Below are 19849 nucleotides of genomic sequence, written 5' to 3'. Positions count from 1 at the left end.
ACATTTATAGTTGTCCTGCTGCTCTCTGATGCTGCAGGTATGTAACAAACTCAAAGGAAAGATTCTAATAACAGCTGCAAACAACGAACTAAACTGGAGCTTCTCTTAATGTTGAGATCTATGTGTGTGTGAATCCATCAATGAAAGGCCTTTAAACTGTGATTTTTGTGCTTTCTGTGATGTTTACTGACAAGTTGCACATCTAACTGACTGTTCCTATGCATGACTTTTATGATCATTTAAAAGGCCTTTCACTCGAACCCAAAAAATGTAGTTGCATTTAACAAAATTTGGAAATCGGCGTTTCACTCACTACCTGTCAGATCTGGGGTGGCCAATGAGATTTCAGTTGTGGCCATGGCTCCCTCATTTTAGACACCACTGGACATGGAAATAAAGACACACTTGATTGTGCGCTGAGGTGATCGGACTGTTATTTTATCTGAATGCAATCCTATTTGGCTGCTATCTGTGGCTTCAAAACAAAGGACTTTAAAATGAGGAGTAACAGTACCTTAAATAATGTAGCTGTGGGGTAAACTGTCCTAAATCTGGATAGAGCTGCTAGGACTGGAAAGCAAGTTAGTTGTCCACGCTAGTAAACAAACACACAGTTTGACCATTCTTCTTACTTCTACTCTTGTATTTCTGGTTTTAGGAAGGTTTTAAAAGGAAACTGTTTAAATGCAGTGTATTTTACACTGCTTTCAGATGTTGAGTAATCCATTGCAAAACATTCCGTGCCTTGCTAAGCTAGCTTTATTACCATTATTAGTCCCACTTGTGCTTCTCCTGCTCACCAACACGTCAAAAATTTTGCTGCGAAAAAGTCTTACTACTTTGGGAAGTACAATAATTTCAAACAAAAACAACAGTCAAACCTATAAAAATGGGATCAAAGTTGTAATCATCCAGAATTATTCTTTACAACAGGAGTGAATCTGATTTGCAGTATTTCCCCAGAAGAGCACCAACCAGTCTGACACTTTCATTTCTAGGTCTGCAACCAATTTTATCAGTCAACTTTCAAAAGGCAGGCTCTCTTAGAGTGGAATAAAATAATTTAAGAAGGCTTTTCACAAAGCCTTTAATGTTCTAACATCCACAGAGAAGAAAATAAAAATATATTAAAAATATATCCCACTAAAATTACACAATATCTGTGATTTGTGGTCTGGAACATCCTTTCTAGCACATCTTTGGAGCTGGCTTTCAAATGCATTGTATACTACAGCTTGGTGTCAGCAATTTAACACATCTGGAGCTGAAAATAAGTTTCTCTCAGTTTGTCCTTTATTGACCTCATAGCCAAACTCCACCGGCCAGCTTCGAGCAGCCCAGTTGGTGCGGAGATTGGACGGGAATGCGACGAGGTGTGAGAGCGATGAGCGTGGAATCGGACTTGACCGTGGTTAATGGGAGCAAGAGACCCGACATCCAGAACTCCTGGAGCACTTCTTCCTAATCAGAACCAGTCGAGGGGGAATCCGATGACATTGATTTTCCACACCAACAAACTGGAGTGCAGATCGGTGACTGCTGTCTCATTGATTAAAGCAACACGGGAATGAAAAAAAAGATGAAATCAAAATATAATAGCCTTGAATGGGCTCCAGAGCCAGACTGTGTCAGCGTATACAATCCTTTCTCAGAAAGCTTTTAGGTTTATAATTGTCTCGACCTTTGAAAAATCAAAGCAAGTGAACCAAAAGAAAAATAAATAAGGCTTTCCTGTTTTGGGGTTTGTTTTTTTTATCATGTGCCCAAGTCATTGCTCTGTGGCCTAATCATTGGTACCAAGCAATGAGGAGATGCTGGTACATCTGTAAGATGTCAACAGAATGCAGTTGACGGCACAAAGTTGTCCACATCTTCAGGAATATGCTTCGGTGATCAGTCAGGCCCTCTGAGTGAGAATTCAAAGCATTCTAGTAAATCTGACTGCATCTTGTCATGTTTATCAGATGAAAGCATTCCATCAGTTGTTATCTAAAAGAAATTACATCCTCACACGCAAAGTATTTGAGACATTACATGTGTTTGGAGGAGCTAAAAGGCCGTGGGGATGATGAATCTGATGAGCACGATCATCTGCCGATTACCACCCAAGAGCTTTGACGAGGACTCTGGGAAAGTCACGAGAACTTCGGGTGTTTCGGGCATACTGAAGACAGCTACAGTCCTCAAACCACAGCTAATGACTCTATTACAGAGCTCTGTTTTCTAATAGGCAAAACAAAAAGAAAAAAAAAACACTAAAGTTTGCACACACCAAATACGAAAAAGCAAATCAAGATCACCAAGGAGGATCAAAGTTTTAGGCCTGTCTAAGCCCCAGCACTGAATCGTTTCCACTCCAGATATGCGGCCTTTGAAATATGAATCATGCTTCATAAAACAGCATTATTAAATCAAGTAGTTGCTTGCACAGTGGAACACAAATACGATTTCAGTTCTTCACTGACTCGTGGCACAGCTTTAAGTAGTCACAACTGCCACTCAGGCTTCAAATGTGGTCGAGAAAAAAGCACGAGAAAAGGGTAGAATTGCTTAACAACAACAAACTCCGGGGCCTCGCAGACATTTGCATATCAAACTGCTTTCAGGCTGAAATCTATATGACTTGAGCATGAGGAACTTGGAAACTTGTTGATCGTCACTCAGGGAAGAGGCACAGTTGACTTCAGTAAGTAGCTGGTCATGACCCGGGCTTAGCTGCTGCTGGTGTGGGTGGCACTGCTTTAAGATCGTGTCTCTGCTTTCCACTGAATCCAGGATGAATAAAGCAGCTTTCTAATGAGCAACTCAGTGCCTCATTGTTACGGGAAAGCAAACATCCATGAGAGGGATTACATGCATTGGGACACACGCATACGAAAGAGAGAACACATGCACAGACTGCACGGACACCTCATTGTGTGAAAGCGTATGCACACACAAAGAGGTGGAACGTGATCCCGGAGGATCTGCATGTCTCCAGATCTTCATCATCATCAGAGCCTATGTCCTCCAGCGTTGACTGAGATGGTTTTCCACTGTCTCTGTCCCAGCGTCTCTTCCAGCAGAGAATCGAGATGGAGAAACCAGTAAGCTCCAGGCTGAATATTTGTCTGGAGTGCAGCATTGGCACAGACATGAGATAAAACCTGAAGTGAAGGCATAAGTGAGCATTTGAGGTGAAATCAGCAAGCGAATTAGTCTGATTGATGGTCCCATTTGAGCTAATAGGCCCTCCTCACCTGTTTACAATGTGGAATTAATCTTCAAATGTTCCACAGACAGAAGTTTCTCAAGTGCCAAAGTCTAAGTGCAGTCACCAGGAGGGTATTTCACTTTATTTTAAAAGGGCAGGTTTTTATGAGATTCACTTTACTATTATTAGATGTGAGGGAACCTCACTTTCCACTTCATAATGATTAACTGCCACAAATCCTCACTTAAAGGATTTCCCAGCCAAACGTATCATCATTTATTCACATTAGTGGAAGGACTATCACTACTAGTGTTAGTCATATTAAATGGGAAGGCGACACATTTACATTTTGAAAGGCAACACTTTTTTCCACTGACAGCAGAGCATCTGCTGCATTCATTACTGATCCATCCAATCCCTTGGTGGCCTACATGGCATTTATATAGTTTCCCTTGACAGATTTTATATTTTAAAATGGAGACTGTCAGCAAACAATAAAGGAACTTGTATCAAGGGGAAAATACCTCTGGATACTAGTCACATATGGAGAGAGTTCTGGAGACTTTAGGAGTGTTACTTCGATTTGTTTTTTAACTTAGTGCAACAAAAACCTGGATTTCAATCCAGGAGAGAAGTCACATGGCAAGATGAAGTGACAGCGTTGTTTTAGTATATAAACAAAGAAATATATAATCCTTTTACTGGGCAGTAACTAAAAGCAAAATGGTCTCAATCATTCCCATGTGTATAAAAATGCACAAACACATGCAACAGCCTTGTTATTCCACACTGCGACCACAAGTTTGTGGAATGGAATTTCAATCATTAGCGTCTATTTTTGCTTACTGTTTAAAGGGAGGATTTTGACAAGTCGTGAGGCGACAGGTCTTTGAAACGAGGAGCAGAGGGGGAAATGGGGGAAGAAAGGGGGATGAGAGCATCAGCGGACCACACAATAAGCAATCCTCAAACTCTCTACTTTTAAATGCCACAGACGCAATCAACCTTTCCATCTGAGAGGAGCGCGCAGCAGCACTTCTGCCACACAAGAAGGGCTGGCTTTGAAGCTGAAAGGTTTCAGGCAATTAGGACTTTTAGCAGTGACAATTTGCGCGCCTCTGTCATCCTCCTGAGATCCCCAGCCCTCAGGACTGCTGCTGCTGCTGCTGCTGAGGGCTTCCACTGCTGTTCCTTTCATGAAATGCCAAGCACCAGGTCCTAATAGAAAAACAGCTAATGGAAAAGGCCGAGCCAAGAGGACTGGAAAGAGTTATTAGAGTCACACCAGCTACCATAACTAAAGTGGCCAAAAACTTTTAGAGAGTTTTTATCGCCTCTTCTCATCATCCTAACTTTTTACCATCCCTGTATTTTTCCCTGTGACATAAAGATGCTGCAGTACTAACGGCTATAGCATCCACATGAGGGCAGTATCATTACTAGCATTAAGGCCAGTTCTCCACTCTGGGAGTCTTAAAAGCTAAAACACCATCTAAGGTGAACTTCACTGATCATTGCTCTGACTCCTGCTCTTTAATAGATGAAGTAATTCCTCTGAAAAACTCTCCCCAAATGACCTGTGTGCTGAATCGCAGTGATCCAATACTGCTAAAAACACACCGTGCTTTGGTCTGAGGGAGGATAGAATTTCAGGACTTCTGACAGCTTGTCCCTGAGTGGGTATTGTGGTCCTTCTGCCCTCCCTCCTCTCGGTGTATCATTGAAGACAGGCAGTAGCTAGGGGCTAAACTGAGAAGAGAGAAGAGGATAACAGGTTCAATTACTGGTCAATGCAGAAGTCTGATTAGAGCTGAGAATTTTACACCGCTAAGATCCAGCAGAGACTCATTTGACTTCATCAAGAGTCAAGGTAAAATGACTAAAATGCTTGAGTGAAAGTAGTAATACGAGCGGGGAAAACACACCATTTCAAGTAAAGGTACTGAATTATAACTTATTAACATCAGTTTTTTTTTATTTCCCTTTAAACATTGTGAGTCAGTTGACATATTTGGGATGGTGTTTGGAAACTGTGGGATTGCAAGTAGAATTTGAAATAAAGTTTGAAATAAAGCAGCACCACATGAGCTTATAACTTATAACAAATGAGTCACCCGTTGGTCAATGGGATTAAAAAAGAAGAAAATCATAAATAATAAAATAGTTGTTTAGAGAATAGCATTACAGTTTTGTCTGGGTATTTTTTTAATTTAAATGCTTTCAGATCAGCACCAGAACACCTCAACATAAGGGTGCGTGCCCTGAGCAGAATATCGTTTGATGATAATTTAGGTGACTTGTGATCACATGAGTTGTGTAAATGCTCTCCTCGATACAGAGCCTGTCACTTCAACCCAAAAGAATAAGGCTTACAAATCTTTGCATCTTATTTTTGAGGATTGTACTTTAAATGTTTTGACCACAAATACTGATCAGTATCTCCAGTGCTTTTGATGCTGCTTTCTACGGCTGTTACAAACTCTTTGCGAAAAGACAGTGTGTTCAATGAACATGTCATGAAGCAGCATCTCCACTGAGTCTCTCATCCTGCAGATGGACTGCAGCTTATTTCATCACTGCCAGACTTAGCAGAGACATAGCAGCAAACAAACCAACTGTCCGCCTGCTGCAGGTTTTAGTTTGAGTGGTCCCTTAGCTAGCAGTGCAGAGCAGATAAAGGACTGTCATCTCATGCTGCAGGCCAAGACAGTGGAGTTGGAGTCCATCTACGGGACAAAACAGTTACTGCAAAGGCAACCAAATGGCAATACAGATGGAAAACAATGGATCTGACGTCCTGATGCTAGCTGCTAAATACTCAGCACCCCAGATGACACCAACTATGCTATTCCCCTGAAAAGCCGATCATATGCCAAATTAAGACTGTCCATATTATACCACTGTCAGATGACCCATCTCTACTTCAACAAGAGTGTTCATAAAGTGAAAGAAAAAGGAAATCAACTCAAAATTGTATTTAATTAAGAGTTGTATGTCCTCATTTCATATTTCTTTGAAAGCATTCAAAGTATTTTTTTGATTTTAAGCATTATTGGTTAAGTGGAGTTTTGGAACCCTTTATGTCTAGTTGCAGACACTAACAGATTTCACATTTAATTTGTTTATTTTGCTTGAGCAATAAAAAAACATTCTCGTGACATCATGTGCCTTAAAATGATTTATATCAACTATCAAATGTTTTGATTTATTTGCTGTTATTTGCTAAGTGATTTAGTGACTGATCATTTTAACCTCAGTTATATTTACTTTAATATATAAATGTAAGCAGCTGTGCATACTCAAAGCAGCATGCTAATTATGGAACGAATCATTTGCAGATTTTTTACATTTTTCACCCAAGTCTCAAGGGGAAAACACTACGATAAGACAAAGGAATTTTACATTTTATCCAAATTTTTTCCAGTCAGCGTGACAGATGCAATATCTTTGGAAACTTGCAGAACTACATGAATAAATAAGTATTAAAAGGCTAAATTTACCCTCCAATATCGCAGGTAAATGTAGTAATTGTGAAGAAGAGGATTAAGGTTTAGCTTATTGGTTTGGGGCATTTTCGAGCTTTCAGATGAGTTCAAAAAAGAAAAAGGATGCAAAAATTACAAGAGAACATATGGAAGGAATGGAAGAAGGTGAGAGGGAAGGACATATGTCTAATTAAGTTCTGCACTGAGTGGCAGATGACTGTCACATAAGATGACTGAAATAATTTTCAAGCCTTGGAGATTTTTAAATCAGCAAAAGACAAAAAAAATACAAACATGAAATGATGTAGTAAGATCAGAAGGATTGAAGAAAACACAAAATGAATACAAGCTACCTTAAAATTGTATTTACGCTCAGCACTTTATTAAACATAGTTATTTACTCTCCAACTGTGATAATGAGAAGGACTGAAGAACATTGAGACAACTTAACAGAGGATATATTAGTGATTTGTTGAGATAGAATTAATCAAAGATGACAAGTAACTGTGCCAAACTTCAGTCAGGCACTTTAGGTACATCGAAGCCCCCAGAGACGTGAAATGAATTCCACACACTCAGGTCCAAACGGTTTAATATTTACTGCTGAGCTTCGTGTCTAAGCAACTTACACCAGGCATACAACAAAAGTTCATCCATAAATATAAAAGCTACTTGGATCCAAGCTGAGAGACTGAGAGCTAAAGTTGATAGAGATGACAGCGACATAAGCATTATTTTGTATTTCCCAGAGATGACGCGTCTCCAGGGAATGTCTTTTATTGAATTTTGCTGAGGTACTTAGTGTTGTTGCCTGAATGTCTGTATTTTAGATAGCCCTGTCGCTCCCACTCTGCCTCACTTCATCTGAAAGGGCTTGTAATGGAGGAAAATGAAAAAGTCTCGATCCCTCCCTACTTTTGTTCACCTCCTTCAGACTTTCCAAAAGTCTGAGGAAGTCGCACAGAGCTCACAGCTTTCAAAAAAAGAAAACTTTTGTATTGATAACTGCTTTTCAGACCCCATTGAGAACTACTGCCGCCACACAAGCCTTTCACGGTACACTGCTAAAGCTCTTTCAACACAGGTTTCCAAAATATCCTGTCTAGGGGCGTCCATCGGGCAAACAAAGCAGTTTGTTAGTCATGTCTAATGTAGAACTTCTCTTTCTGTGTACCCTCTTCAGGAAAGGCAAACCCTGCTAAGAATGGGACTGTGAGGGGGTCTGGATTTCCACTGGATCCCTTCGACGAGAACTTTTTCAATAAGCTCTGGTGAGAGATGACATTGTTGAATTCAACTTACCGAAAGACATACCTCAAAACAGCATGCAGAACAATGGATCTTTAGTTGAGCAGGTATGAAGGCATGGGTGGGATTTATGAACTGGGACATACCAAATCCTAGAAGCGGTGAGAGAGACCCACAAGCACACACTCTGTGGATGCCCCATTAACTTATCACACTGTATCACTTACAGAAACCCAGGGAAGCCAAACACACTGTATATCACAGGGCATCTAAGGTCAGCTGCAGGTGCAGGAGTATCTTACAAAACAGGACATTTATTACTAGCTGGCTTTTCAGCAGGATGCATCCTGGCCAAGGCTTAGTGCCCTCATTTTCATCCTTAACACAAGCGTGAGACTGTAATCGCAGTAGGCCGTTGGCCAAACATACAAACATAGGTGCAACACTGTGTTTTTGTACTGCTGTCAAAATACCAGTGTGCTGCAGACTAAACAGGAGGAGAATAAAGCCGACCATGTGGTGGATGTAGTGTGAGAAGAAGAGAGATCTGCTAGTAGACACTGTAAAGGAAAATAATTTTTCCATGACATTTCAAGAGACAATTCCCAGACACTGTTGAATCCTACCTTGAAACTGGCTTCCTTTTAACCTCCTAAACACCCTGTCAGGGTTTCCATTCAAGTCGGAAATTGAGTCCAAATTGTAAAACTCACCAGTCATTTTCACTTATTACCAGCAGGGTATACCTTCTAAAACCCTGGCTGGTCATCACCACCACTAAAGTCATAATTAAATGTAAGTTTCATATTTAGTTTTCCCTAATTTTGCAGGGCGCAATAACTCATAAGCCACGAGACCAAAGGCTGATGTGTAACGGCGTCATAGATTAGGAAGATGCGACTATAATTTGTACAATTTCATTTAGCAGACACTTTTATCCAAAGTAACATGCATCTGAAAGTAGATGCAACTCAAGTAACACAAGTAAGGATCTGGTAAGGAGAAAACAACCTAGATAAGTGCCATAAAACACTATGGCTACTATTGTTTGTGGCTACAGTTGATGTGTGTGTATCATGGTTATTACCTCCGCCAGGAGGTAATGTAATCACCGGAGTTTGTTTGTCTGTCCGTCTGTGTGTGTCTGTCTGTCTGTCTGTCTGTCTGTCTGTTAACAGCATAACTCAGAAAGTCATGGACGGATTTTCACCAAATTTTTACAGGATGTCCGGAAGAGCAAGAGTAAGAATCGATTAGATTTTGGAGGTGATCCGAATCACCATCTAGATCCAGGAATTTTTTGAAGGTCGAAGGACAATTGAGAGATGGCTGCTAGGTCAATTGGCGGAGGTATGCACTCTCCGAGTGCTTTTCTAGTTTATCACAATTTTTAATAGCTTTTATGGATCAAATATTTTTATTATACTTTCACTTTTAAATAAACCGAGTGTTGCTTTCACTTCCATGTGGTGAAATATTACTGTCAATGAACATTTTATCAAAAAACACAAAAAAATTAGTTTTTTTTAACTCATAGTGCGGGTGCAACTTCTAGTGGTAAATGTGAATAAAATTCTATCCAAAATGCCTGACTTGCAAGCTCAAGTAGATTCTCTTTAGGCGGTTGTATGAAAAGAAGCCTCTTGTGTCCTCAATCAGTTACTGCAACACAGTAACTCAGACAGGGATGTGACCAAAAACTACTATGAAAGGAGTAAAATAAAGTGTAGTAATGTCAGATTTACCTACGTTAAAAACAAGTGATTTTATCTATGATAGAGAATGCATTTTAAATGGAAAAATCGCAGTTGATAATGTTCATTTAATCATAGGTAGCAAAATTGTGAGTAATATACTATTAATTGCGTATTTTTTCGATATCGTTAAGCAAAGTGAAACCGTTACTGTCCTTAAAAAGCTGTCGAGTGTTGTGCTGGTTGGGGTCAAAAGGTAAAATCTGAGGCCTAACTCTTTACAGCAAGTGAAAGTTTGGTCTACTTATTACGGTTTGGGTCCAGCAGCTCAACAAATTTGGTACAAAACATGTTTTGAGTAATTTCCACAAAAGTAATTGCTGTGTTTTCTGATATTTCATTCAAAATGACAGGAATGTAATTGTTATTTTAACTATAATTGCTTTTAGAATTTTAACTTGCCTCAGGAAAATAATTTCTAGTTTGCAAACTGTGCGACTTGCATCTGGTGATACTTTCCCCAGCCTAAATTCACTCTGCTATTCCGCAGTTATTTTCCACCACGCCCAATCAGACAAGCATGTGTACCGAGAGGTCCCTGGAAATAAAAGCACTAGCAGAGCAGGAAGGTGAGTGGCACAAAAACAATCTTTGATGAGGCCTGTTAACTGAAAGTATAATCCCTGCAGTGCTGCTTCCCCACAACATCGCTGGAAGGAAACTCAAACCAGGACTACTGTGGGTGGTCAGAAACAGCTCAGAACCAAGTGGCAAAGCAAACAGATGTGTGTTTTCCCATTGCTCTGTGTGATTGAATGTTTACAAACTAATTGTGAAGACCTCGCTTACATTAATCTTCCATAAGAACACACCGTGTGTTTGAAACACAAATTCTCTCTTGGAATGTCATTTCCCAATTATCTGCAAGAGCCCGAGTCAAGTCACATCAACCCAAACAGAGCGCCTGCTGGTCTTTTTAATCTAAGAAATCAAAGCTGAGTAAACACCGCTTTGGTATGTCTAATTCCTTGAGCCAAACTCCAGCGGTCAAGTTTCACACATACCGACACACATCTGGAGCACTCTCAGCATGGAAGATCAAGCTTGATATCCTGCACATGTCAAGGCAGCGCGAGTCTCTCCCAAGACTCTGACCCTAACACTCTACAAATACATCACCGAGGAGGGGAGCGATCCCCGGGCTTCTGTCTGTATGGAGATGTCAGGATTCCACCGAGGCAGCCAAGTGCTCTCATCCACTTTTCCAGGGGGATCTTAGATAAAGGTTAAGGACATAATTGTCAGAACAAAGATGGGTACAAACAACAGGGGAAGGGTGGATATTCAAGTTTTAGTACGATGTTAAGCACACTGGGTTCACAGAAAGATTTGCCAAATCTGTCTCAGAGATGTTGTGGTAACCAAAAACAGCTTTGCGAAATGCCACGTCAGGTCTTATCTGTACTGCTTTCTGCAATGTTTTGAATAACTAATCTTATGTTCATTACGAGTTTTATACTCCTTTCTTCAAATTTCTCCCCAGCTGTCAGTTGCCCAAGATTAGCCAAATGCCTGTAATTTTAGTCAGAGATAACTTCTAATTTTTTGAAACTACGATGACGATAGACCCTTAAAGAACATTAAGGGTTTCATAGCTCATTCATCACAGAAAATAGAACACCAGCCACTTATTCATGTGAGGACAAATGCTGGGTTTGCTAAGCAAAAGGTTGGGAGTGAGCTGGGACAGCAGAGACAGCAGCCATCCCTGATCTCCCTTGACCCTGGCAGGAAGCAAATAAATAGGTGTCACAGCGAGAGCTTCAGTCCTTTGTGTAGGGTTTCACCTCTCTGCCTTGTTGGACCTGAACAGGATTGGCTGTGTAGGTCACCTGAGAGATGCAGTGTTGGAACAAGAGTGGATAAAGACCTCTGGAGAAATAATGTTCCTTTGGTACGTCATTTACAAAATTCTCCTGGAGTGTTTAGTTCTTTTTTTAAAGGATTTAACTAAAGGAGCAGATTCTAGGTTTGGAACTGAAGACTATTTTTAGGCATGCAAGCTCTAGGTATGGTAATGTAAGTTAGACTGGATTCCCATGCATTTTTGTACAGACATTTTCAGTACCAAGAGAATGCATTCTAATGTCTGGGGACTTTTCCTCTCCTGCCAGTAGCAGTAATGCAATCTCCATCAATACCACAGGGACTGTTTTTCATACAATCATGGTGGTCATCCACTGACATTTGTTGTTTGGGATAAAGTGTGTTGAAAACTTTCAGAGTGGTTGCCATGAAATCTGGTACATGGATTGTAATAATTTTGGTGTTCTTTAAACTTTTCATCACTATGCATCACCAAGAAGTTGCAGTTTAAATCCATGTGACAATGTACACTAACAAGTCAACCTATACCTGCTTAGCAAGTCAGATTCTTAACGTAAAGATTTAGCACAAAGTATCAGTGTTTAATTAGTCTCACAAAGGCTAGCATGATTGTACATTCTTAAGCCTGTATTGTACTTTCTGTATCTCTGACTAAGCGAGAGTCCATTTAATGTAAATTTTTTCATGTCACCGAGTCAGCAAGAGTGTGCAGCAAACTCTCAGATCTGCATGCAGCCCAAAGAGACGCTGCTGCAAGGGCCATAGTGCACATGCTCGCCAGTAGTGTATATGTGCAGAAAACCTGGATATGACCGACTGTGCATGTATGCTACAGAGCCTTCCACAGGAGTGTAATCAATTCTTTAAGAGGTTTTCAGACACAACATGACATGCATGACCCTCTTTGGGGAATCTACTGAGGGCAGAGTTACACAGGAGTTTTTAGAACTTCTAGCTGGACATCATCACTACATCAAAATAAATATTCTGTAAGAAAATTTCCATTTTACCTCAATTGCGAAACCTTGGTGTGGAACACATAACACACCTAAACTATGTTTACACATATTGCCTAGATACAACAAGCTCTCTAACTGTTAAAACACACCTGACATGCCTACTTTAGCAGAAACCCATTTAAAAGATCAGGCTTTTCACCTTCCATCTAAAAACAAAGGCAAACTTACATCAGTCAATCAAGGGATTCAGACCCACACATCAGCTTTACCTCTTTTTGTCTGATCTTTCTGCCTGGCTAGATGCCTTGTTTCTATTGGCAATATAAGTATTCGCTGCAGCATGCAGTGATCAAAGATCAACAACTTTGAATTCTGAAAGCTGCATGCATGCAAGCTTACATGCCTGGTTTGATTACTTCATTTTCTTCCTCATGGAACCCAAAGATCGTCAGGATCACCTTTAAAAAAAGCATCTGTGACAGGTGGCTCGAAGAGAAGTCTAACTTATCCACCACAGCTTTCTGAACACCTTTATTTCTCTTATTTTATTTTATTCAATGCTCTGTATTCCTGTTTAAAAACAAAACCACCGGTGTAATTAACAGAGGATTGTTGGATTTAGCTGTGAAAAGTTAGGAGTGTGCTGAAACCACAGACGACAGCCTTCCCTGATCTCCCTTGACCCCGGCGAGGGTATAACTCCACGGGTGTCACAGCAAGAGCTTCACTGGGTCGTGTACAGTTTCACCTGTCTGCCTTTCAGAACCAGATCTGAACAGGTAGAGGAGAATAGGCCTATAGAGTCCTCTCCTTTTCCTCCTCCCTCCCCTCCCTCTTCTCCTTTCTCTCCCTCTCTTTTCTTCCCGGCCGGCTAATCTCTTCTCAGGTTTAGGGTTCCCGGTCCGGGCTCTTTGAGGAGGAGGAAATATGGGGTTGGGTAAACATCAGGGCTCTCACTGCAGGGATTACAACACCCATATATCACTGTGACAACTCCCTTTTCAGCGGATGACAAGTCGCCAGGACCCTGTGCGAGAAAGGATCCAATGACACTTCCTATCGCCACGGCAGACACTGATAGCCTATACCGTCACCGTTTTCACAACATCGTGTCAGTTTATGAGGATCTGGTGTCGGAATATTCTCAGCCAACATCTTTAGATCGGTTTGAGGTTTTCACACATTGCCGCACCTGATGTTTGGCTTGTAGGCATCTCCGGAGAGGTAACAACACAAACGGAAAAGGACTCTAGAGAAGTGCTTTGATCACATGTCCTTTCATTGCGACTGCTGTTCATTGCCTGTGACTCCATTTCACTCTCTCCTCTTGATGAAGCACAGTGGCATGCATGGTGAAGCGCTGCTGGATGCATTGTGCCTCAGCAGCTGGGTGTTACTCTGAAAAATGTCAAACCATAGTCAGGCCTCATTTGTGAAAACCCGCGTTTTATCCAGAAAGACATTGCTGAAAGCCAACGAGGTGGATCATTTTCCCAGCCTCTCTGAGACGAACACAATTCCATGCGCTCATGCATTTTAACTGTCAAAATGTTAAAATTCAATTAGCCAAATGGCTTTTCTTTTCCAAAGTGGTGTGTGCGTCCAATAATTCTTCAGCGTGATACATAATAAGGAACAGGAGACACTTCAATGTTCTCCCCAGTCGTTCCTTTGACTAGTGGGCTTTTGATAACAACCAGTTAGTTATGTCAGAACAGAAGATGAAATCATTTAGGGAGGAACAAAGAAGCTCAGAATTTATGGAGGATTGTCTTTAACAATTGTTTGCATAAAAATCTGGAAAATACAGTATTAATGTCATACCTGCTTTTATTATCGATGGCAAACGTAGGGCACCAACAAATAACTTCTCTTCTCCAATAATTGTAAGGCACAGGAAGAGTACTGTATTAGAATAATGGAGATTTTTCTTTTTTATTTGCAAAATTTTTACGGGATTTAAAATATTCCCAATTAAATGCAGCTGTTATTGTAATATCCAGATATTCGGCAGTGCATTCTAGTCTATGGCACTCTGACCTTTGTGTTAAAATCCCTAAAATAAGCTCCTCTGACTGCATATATATTATTCTTCAGTTACACAAAGTTTCAATAATGCCAGGTTAAAACTGAACACATTTCTCATAATATTTATCCAGTTCTGTTTTTCTACTGTGGCTGCCTGATATTTTGACAATTAACTTGCTTTTCAGTCCCTGTCAGCATCAGTATGTGATGAGTAGTGTTTAGATTAAGGCAAAATCTGTCCCGCCACCTTTTTAAAGCTATTCTCAGACGCAGCAAGCATAAATGCTTCTGCAATGTAGGATCTGAAGTAAATTTCAGTGCAAATACTGGAAACTGTGTGAAATTCAATGTCATGCAACAGGATGCAAGTGTAGAAGACTTTTTTTCTCATGATCATGACTGACATTCTTTCTTTATACTGACGCGGGTATGGGTTAAACAAATAAGACAAACAGTGTCAGTTTATGAGGTTTGACCATGAAATCAACATCATCATGACCATAAATCACAATCATATTTGATGGCGTTTGCAGCACAGCGAGAGGAATGCTATCCTGGCGATGAAGCTGCTGTTACACAACCAGGATTTTAGAAGTGCAGAGCTGCAGACTGAAAGTGACTGTTGGTGAACATGTAGGCTTCATGAGGCGCATTTCAACCGCTACTTCATACTCGTTAAAAATATGCACATAGAAACAACTTTATAGGTAATTATCTTTTCTAATATACAGAACATGTGAGCACAGCGTGTAGGAGAAGAGTATACAAATGTAAAGTATTTAAAGCTCAACAGCCTGTGTGTTTTCTGTTGAGGTGCTCCTGCATTGTGCTGTGCTGCAGTTTACAAAGCACCTTTTTGTTCCTTATAATCTGAAGTACTCCCATACTTTTAAAGTATTGGATCTTTAGAAATTTTTACACTAACTGAGTCACACTCTATTGCCACCACCATTGTTTAAAACTGCAGCTGACCAATGAAAAGAGCCAAAAATCACTGATGCCATGATACAGCAACACCCAGTGATACAAAAGAAGCGATTTATTACGATGAACTAAAGCATTTTTAGAAAAGAATGTACATGCTTTGGTTGAAAATATTGATGTTGGCATATTATGAGAGTGGTATTAATCATCGTATCTAACTTTTTGCGAAACAAAGCAAAATGTAAAACTGTATCTTCGTCTAAGCAAGGATCGTTGAGAAAGTCTCCACTCTACACAATCACACTGGAAACTGCCCACCACAAAGTCTGATCTGTCGGCCACCTAGCAGCTCCACTGGAACAGTTATACATCTTCCTCAAGAACACCTCAGCAGTGATGGGGGAGAACATTTCTCCTGGCTCGTGTCACACACAGTAACAGTAGTCAGAGTTGACATGTTCACAGATTATAGTAGCTCTGGCTTGTACATCGTGACCTCAGGCATTTTACCGTAAAAACAACACTGTAGCTAAGAAAAACTCTTTAAGTCATACTTTAGCTTAAATTGGAGCAGTGTTCAAGATTTTATCTACACAACAATGGTGACCGCTGTCAGAGTGGTCAATATTTGACAACAGGATTAACTCTCTCCAAAAGTCAACAACCTGAATATTGAATTTTAGGATCTCACCAAGATGATGTTGACCTTTGAGTCTCTGATTGGACTAATGCAGAAACTAGTAGAGACACAAGCAGACAGAAAAAAATACAAACTATGCACACCAACAAACAATGTTCAATAATAGAAAAGGAGCTGTCACGGAAAAGACATATGTATAAACCTCTGGACAGCAGCGTGAGTAAATGTTTTCAGTCTGCACTGGCTTCCTTCACAGAGATACTCTGAGACTTCCAAACAGGAAAACTTGACCTTTCTTTGCAAGGAACAGAAAATGTAATCCAGACTGTGTTGTCATGGGGAAAACACAACATGTCTGTCTTTGTGTGACCAAACTGAATATATCACAACTCTCTGGATGCTAAAAACCCCAAATTTCATGGCAAAGATACCCAAGTTGTCACTGGCACTCAGTTATACCATCACTTGTGTGAGCACAGTGCCATCTCAGAGACACAAAAACACCTTCTTTCACCAATCAGAAAATACAAGTTTTAGCTTTGTGTTCACTAATGATTGCTGTCAAATATTTATTATTAAATCCAAAGAAATAAAACAAACCTAATTTGAGATCAATATTCATATGTACTGTACAGTGAACGGAGGACATGTTGGCAGCAACCTTGGCGAGTATGAATAAGGCCATCTGGGAGGAATTATCCTCATTATGAGCAAAACCTAACTATGATTTATACGAGGCTGTATTATGTCGTTCCACTATCTCATAACGATAAGCATTTTATCATGGTGAAACGCACATTATCTCGCATCCACTCATTTCCCTTTTTCCTCTGTTCTCTCAGAGGAGTTGAACAGGATGACTAATTAGCAGCATTAGTCTCCATAATTCGAAGGAAAACCTTGACGTCCAACATCCGACGGAAGAATCAGACTCATATGCGGAGCAACGGTGTATCGCATGCCTCACTTGCGAGAAAACAAAACACCTCATTTTAATTAGACGGCACAGTGCAGTCAAGGCCCAACGCAGCACACCGCCTCCCTGACCACAGATAAATCCAAGCCTTCTTCTTCTTTTTCTTGTTTCGGTATTGTGCAGGAGTGAATAAACCTGACCTGCTCAAACATCCCCTTGCCTGAGGCGCTGAGGCTCTTACCGCTGACTTGTGAAGTGATGCAGCTGCCAAGAAACTTCTTTATCACAGCGCTACAGTCAGTCATGAGCATAAATCGTGATGGATGTCATACTGAAGGCCAACAATGCCATGAATATTCAACGTTTGCCTGAGGTTTGCCCCGTACATCTAACCCAAAACCCATGGTTGGATTTGATGGCTTTGGTCGCATGAATCCTGACATTATTTTAGTGTGTGAGATGAAAAATTCCACCTTATATAATCCTGCAATAATCGAGCAGTCAGTTATGGATTTCAGGTCAACCACATCCACTCTAAGGGCTACAGTACACATTTGGCTTGGCTCGCAGAGGAGTCCCAGGAAACACAGCTTAACTGTAGCAGCTCAGTCAGTTCTGTTGCACATTGATGGAGCTGCACTGAGCTTCAGACCTACAGCACCTCTGCATCCTTGTCATCCCTCTGGCATTCACTTCAAACAAAGCTGCGCAACACATCTGGTGGGAGGTTAAAAGTTCATATCCTGTTCTCTTTATCACACTAGCGGGTATACAAATTTACTGCCACTCGCACACAGACGACTACGTGCGACCAAACACATAAAGATTGGTGATAAAAGACATCAAACTTGCCTGAAGGAGGAATAAAAAGCTTGACAAGACATTGGAACAAGACACTTAAAAGACATGTCCCATTCTGTCTTGTTTGGCCTGTCTTAAATGAGCATTCCTCGGGAGGTTTGATCTCACTTCAGGCAGAAATGAGAGAAAATAATGGAGAAAACGGAGAAAAGACAAAGTTCTTACCTTTGACTGATGAAGCTGGATGCCATAGAGGAGTATATTTCGGAGCTTGGCTGTTGAGGCCAGGTCCATGATTGCTGCTGGCTCTGCCATCCTCCCGCTGACAGACAGCTCATCCATACTGCTAAAACGCACCTATCAAAACAAAGGCCACCAATCCCAATCAGAACACACTTGCCAACAGTGAGGATCCTTTACCAAAATGGTAATCATGCCCCTTTTTGGAGCAAATACAGCACATTGTTCAAGTGGTCGTTTAAACATGTTGCAACTCAATAGGCCTGTTTATTTAAGGTTGTGTTCAGGCAAGATGAGGGAATCGTGAGGTCTGCTGTGTTGACAGTAAACAGAGTGTGGTTGATACACAGCCCTGTCGGAGGATATAATGACTCTCTAATTCAGTTGTAAATCTTTCAGTTTATTTTTTTCCAATTAAGGTAGCATAATCCAGACACACTGGCCCGAGTTACTGTGTCATCTTAACCCATATCCAAAGTTTTAGTCGCCTTCCATAACCTACCACTGACAGAAACCCAAATGGAGATTTATTTGTTTCAATTAGTCTGTCATCTACCGATACAAACTGTGGCAGTGAGATGCAAGAGTCAGGAAAATCATTTCAAAAGTGTCAAGACATCTGCTTTATTGAATATCAATCAAACGTTGGCTGTCATCAGCTGACGTTCAACTTGAAGACTGATTATTCAGCACATTAGCAGGTGTTTTCCCACCTCCAGTATTCAAGTGTAGCAGACTGGCTTGTTAAGGCCAACACTGCATGAGAAAGAGTCACAGTTTTCAGATACCATGGTGATATGTTATAAAACACTGGGATGGAAAATTTGGATAAATGTATCTTTAATTTGCAAACCATGCAACATGTCATTGCCATTATTTCCATTTGCAGAAAGTGTTTTGTGCTACGTGCAGTTCTTGTGAGAGGTGAAAAGAGCTTCTCTATAAATCATAATAACACAGAACGGGAAAAAAACTCACTTGTCTCGCATTGCCATAAGTTTATAAATAGTACTTTGCATGTTCTCGAGAATGGTCTAACTGCACCCATTATAAGGCTTCTATAGGGGAAAAATCCATCCATTCTCTATACACCGCTTTATCCTCACTAGGGTCGTGGGGGGTGCTGGAGCCCATCCCAGCTGACTCGGGCGAAGGCAGGGGACACCCTGGACAGGTCGCCAGTCTGTCGCAGGGCTACATATACAGACACACAATCACACTCACATTCACACCTACGGGCAATTTAGAGTGATCAATTAACCTCAGCATATTTTTGTACTGTGGGAGGAAGCCGGAGTGCCCGGAGAAAACCCACGCATGCACAGGGAGAACATGCAAACTCCATGCAGAAAGATCCCAGGCCCACCCCGGGATTTGAACTGGGGATCTTCTTGCTGCAAGGCGAAGGTGCTAACCACTATGTCCACGGTGCAGCCCTAGGGGAAAAATGCTTTGGCTTATTTGTACAGTGTACATCCAAAATAGTGGCACACATAAATGGATAATCATTGTCCTAGAGGTGCTGCCAAGCTGATGGGATTATTGGTCAGGTCAGTGCCATTGGTGCATGCCACTGGCACAGTAAAACCATTTGGCAAATTAACCCTGATTGACGATGGCCGAGTCAAAAATTGGGCATGAATGGAGTCCTGCATGACGGAGTTGATTTTAAAAACAGTCCGCAAATAGTGGAAGAGGAGGAAAATGTCATTGGAAATACTCAGCCAATGGTAAGCTTATACCCAAAATCTACAACCCATAAGTTGAATTAGAGATTTCCAAAGAACAGAAACCTGGGCAAGTTTCACTGGATACTGCAATTGGAGCACAATTT

At 40.9% G+C, this 19849-nt stretch overlaps 1 protein-coding gene across 2 annotated transcripts in view; it reads right to left on the bottom strand.

Annotated features, from left to right (window-relative positions):
- crppa (CDP-L-ribitol pyrophosphorylase A) overlaps nucleotides 1–19849 on the bottom strand; it is a 59632-nt gene that overhangs the window by 4909 nt on the left and 34874 nt on the right. For both annotated transcript variants that reach the window (XM_022197382.2, XM_022197383.2), the window contains one exon: nucleotides 18001–18132. In XM_022197382.2, coding sequence (XP_022053074.2) covers nucleotides 18001–18132 — 132 coding nt within the window. The remainder of the gene's footprint in view (nucleotides 1–18000; nucleotides 18133–19849) is intronic.

This window comes from Acanthochromis polyacanthus, chromosome 12 (assembly GCF_021347895.1).
Source record: "Acanthochromis polyacanthus isolate Apoly-LR-REF ecotype Palm Island chromosome 12, KAUST_Apoly_ChrSc, whole genome shotgun sequence".
Lineage (NCBI taxonomy): Eukaryota > Metazoa > Chordata > Actinopteri > Pomacentridae > Acanthochromis > Acanthochromis polyacanthus.
This window is presented reverse-complemented; position numbering and strand designations above follow the sequence as displayed.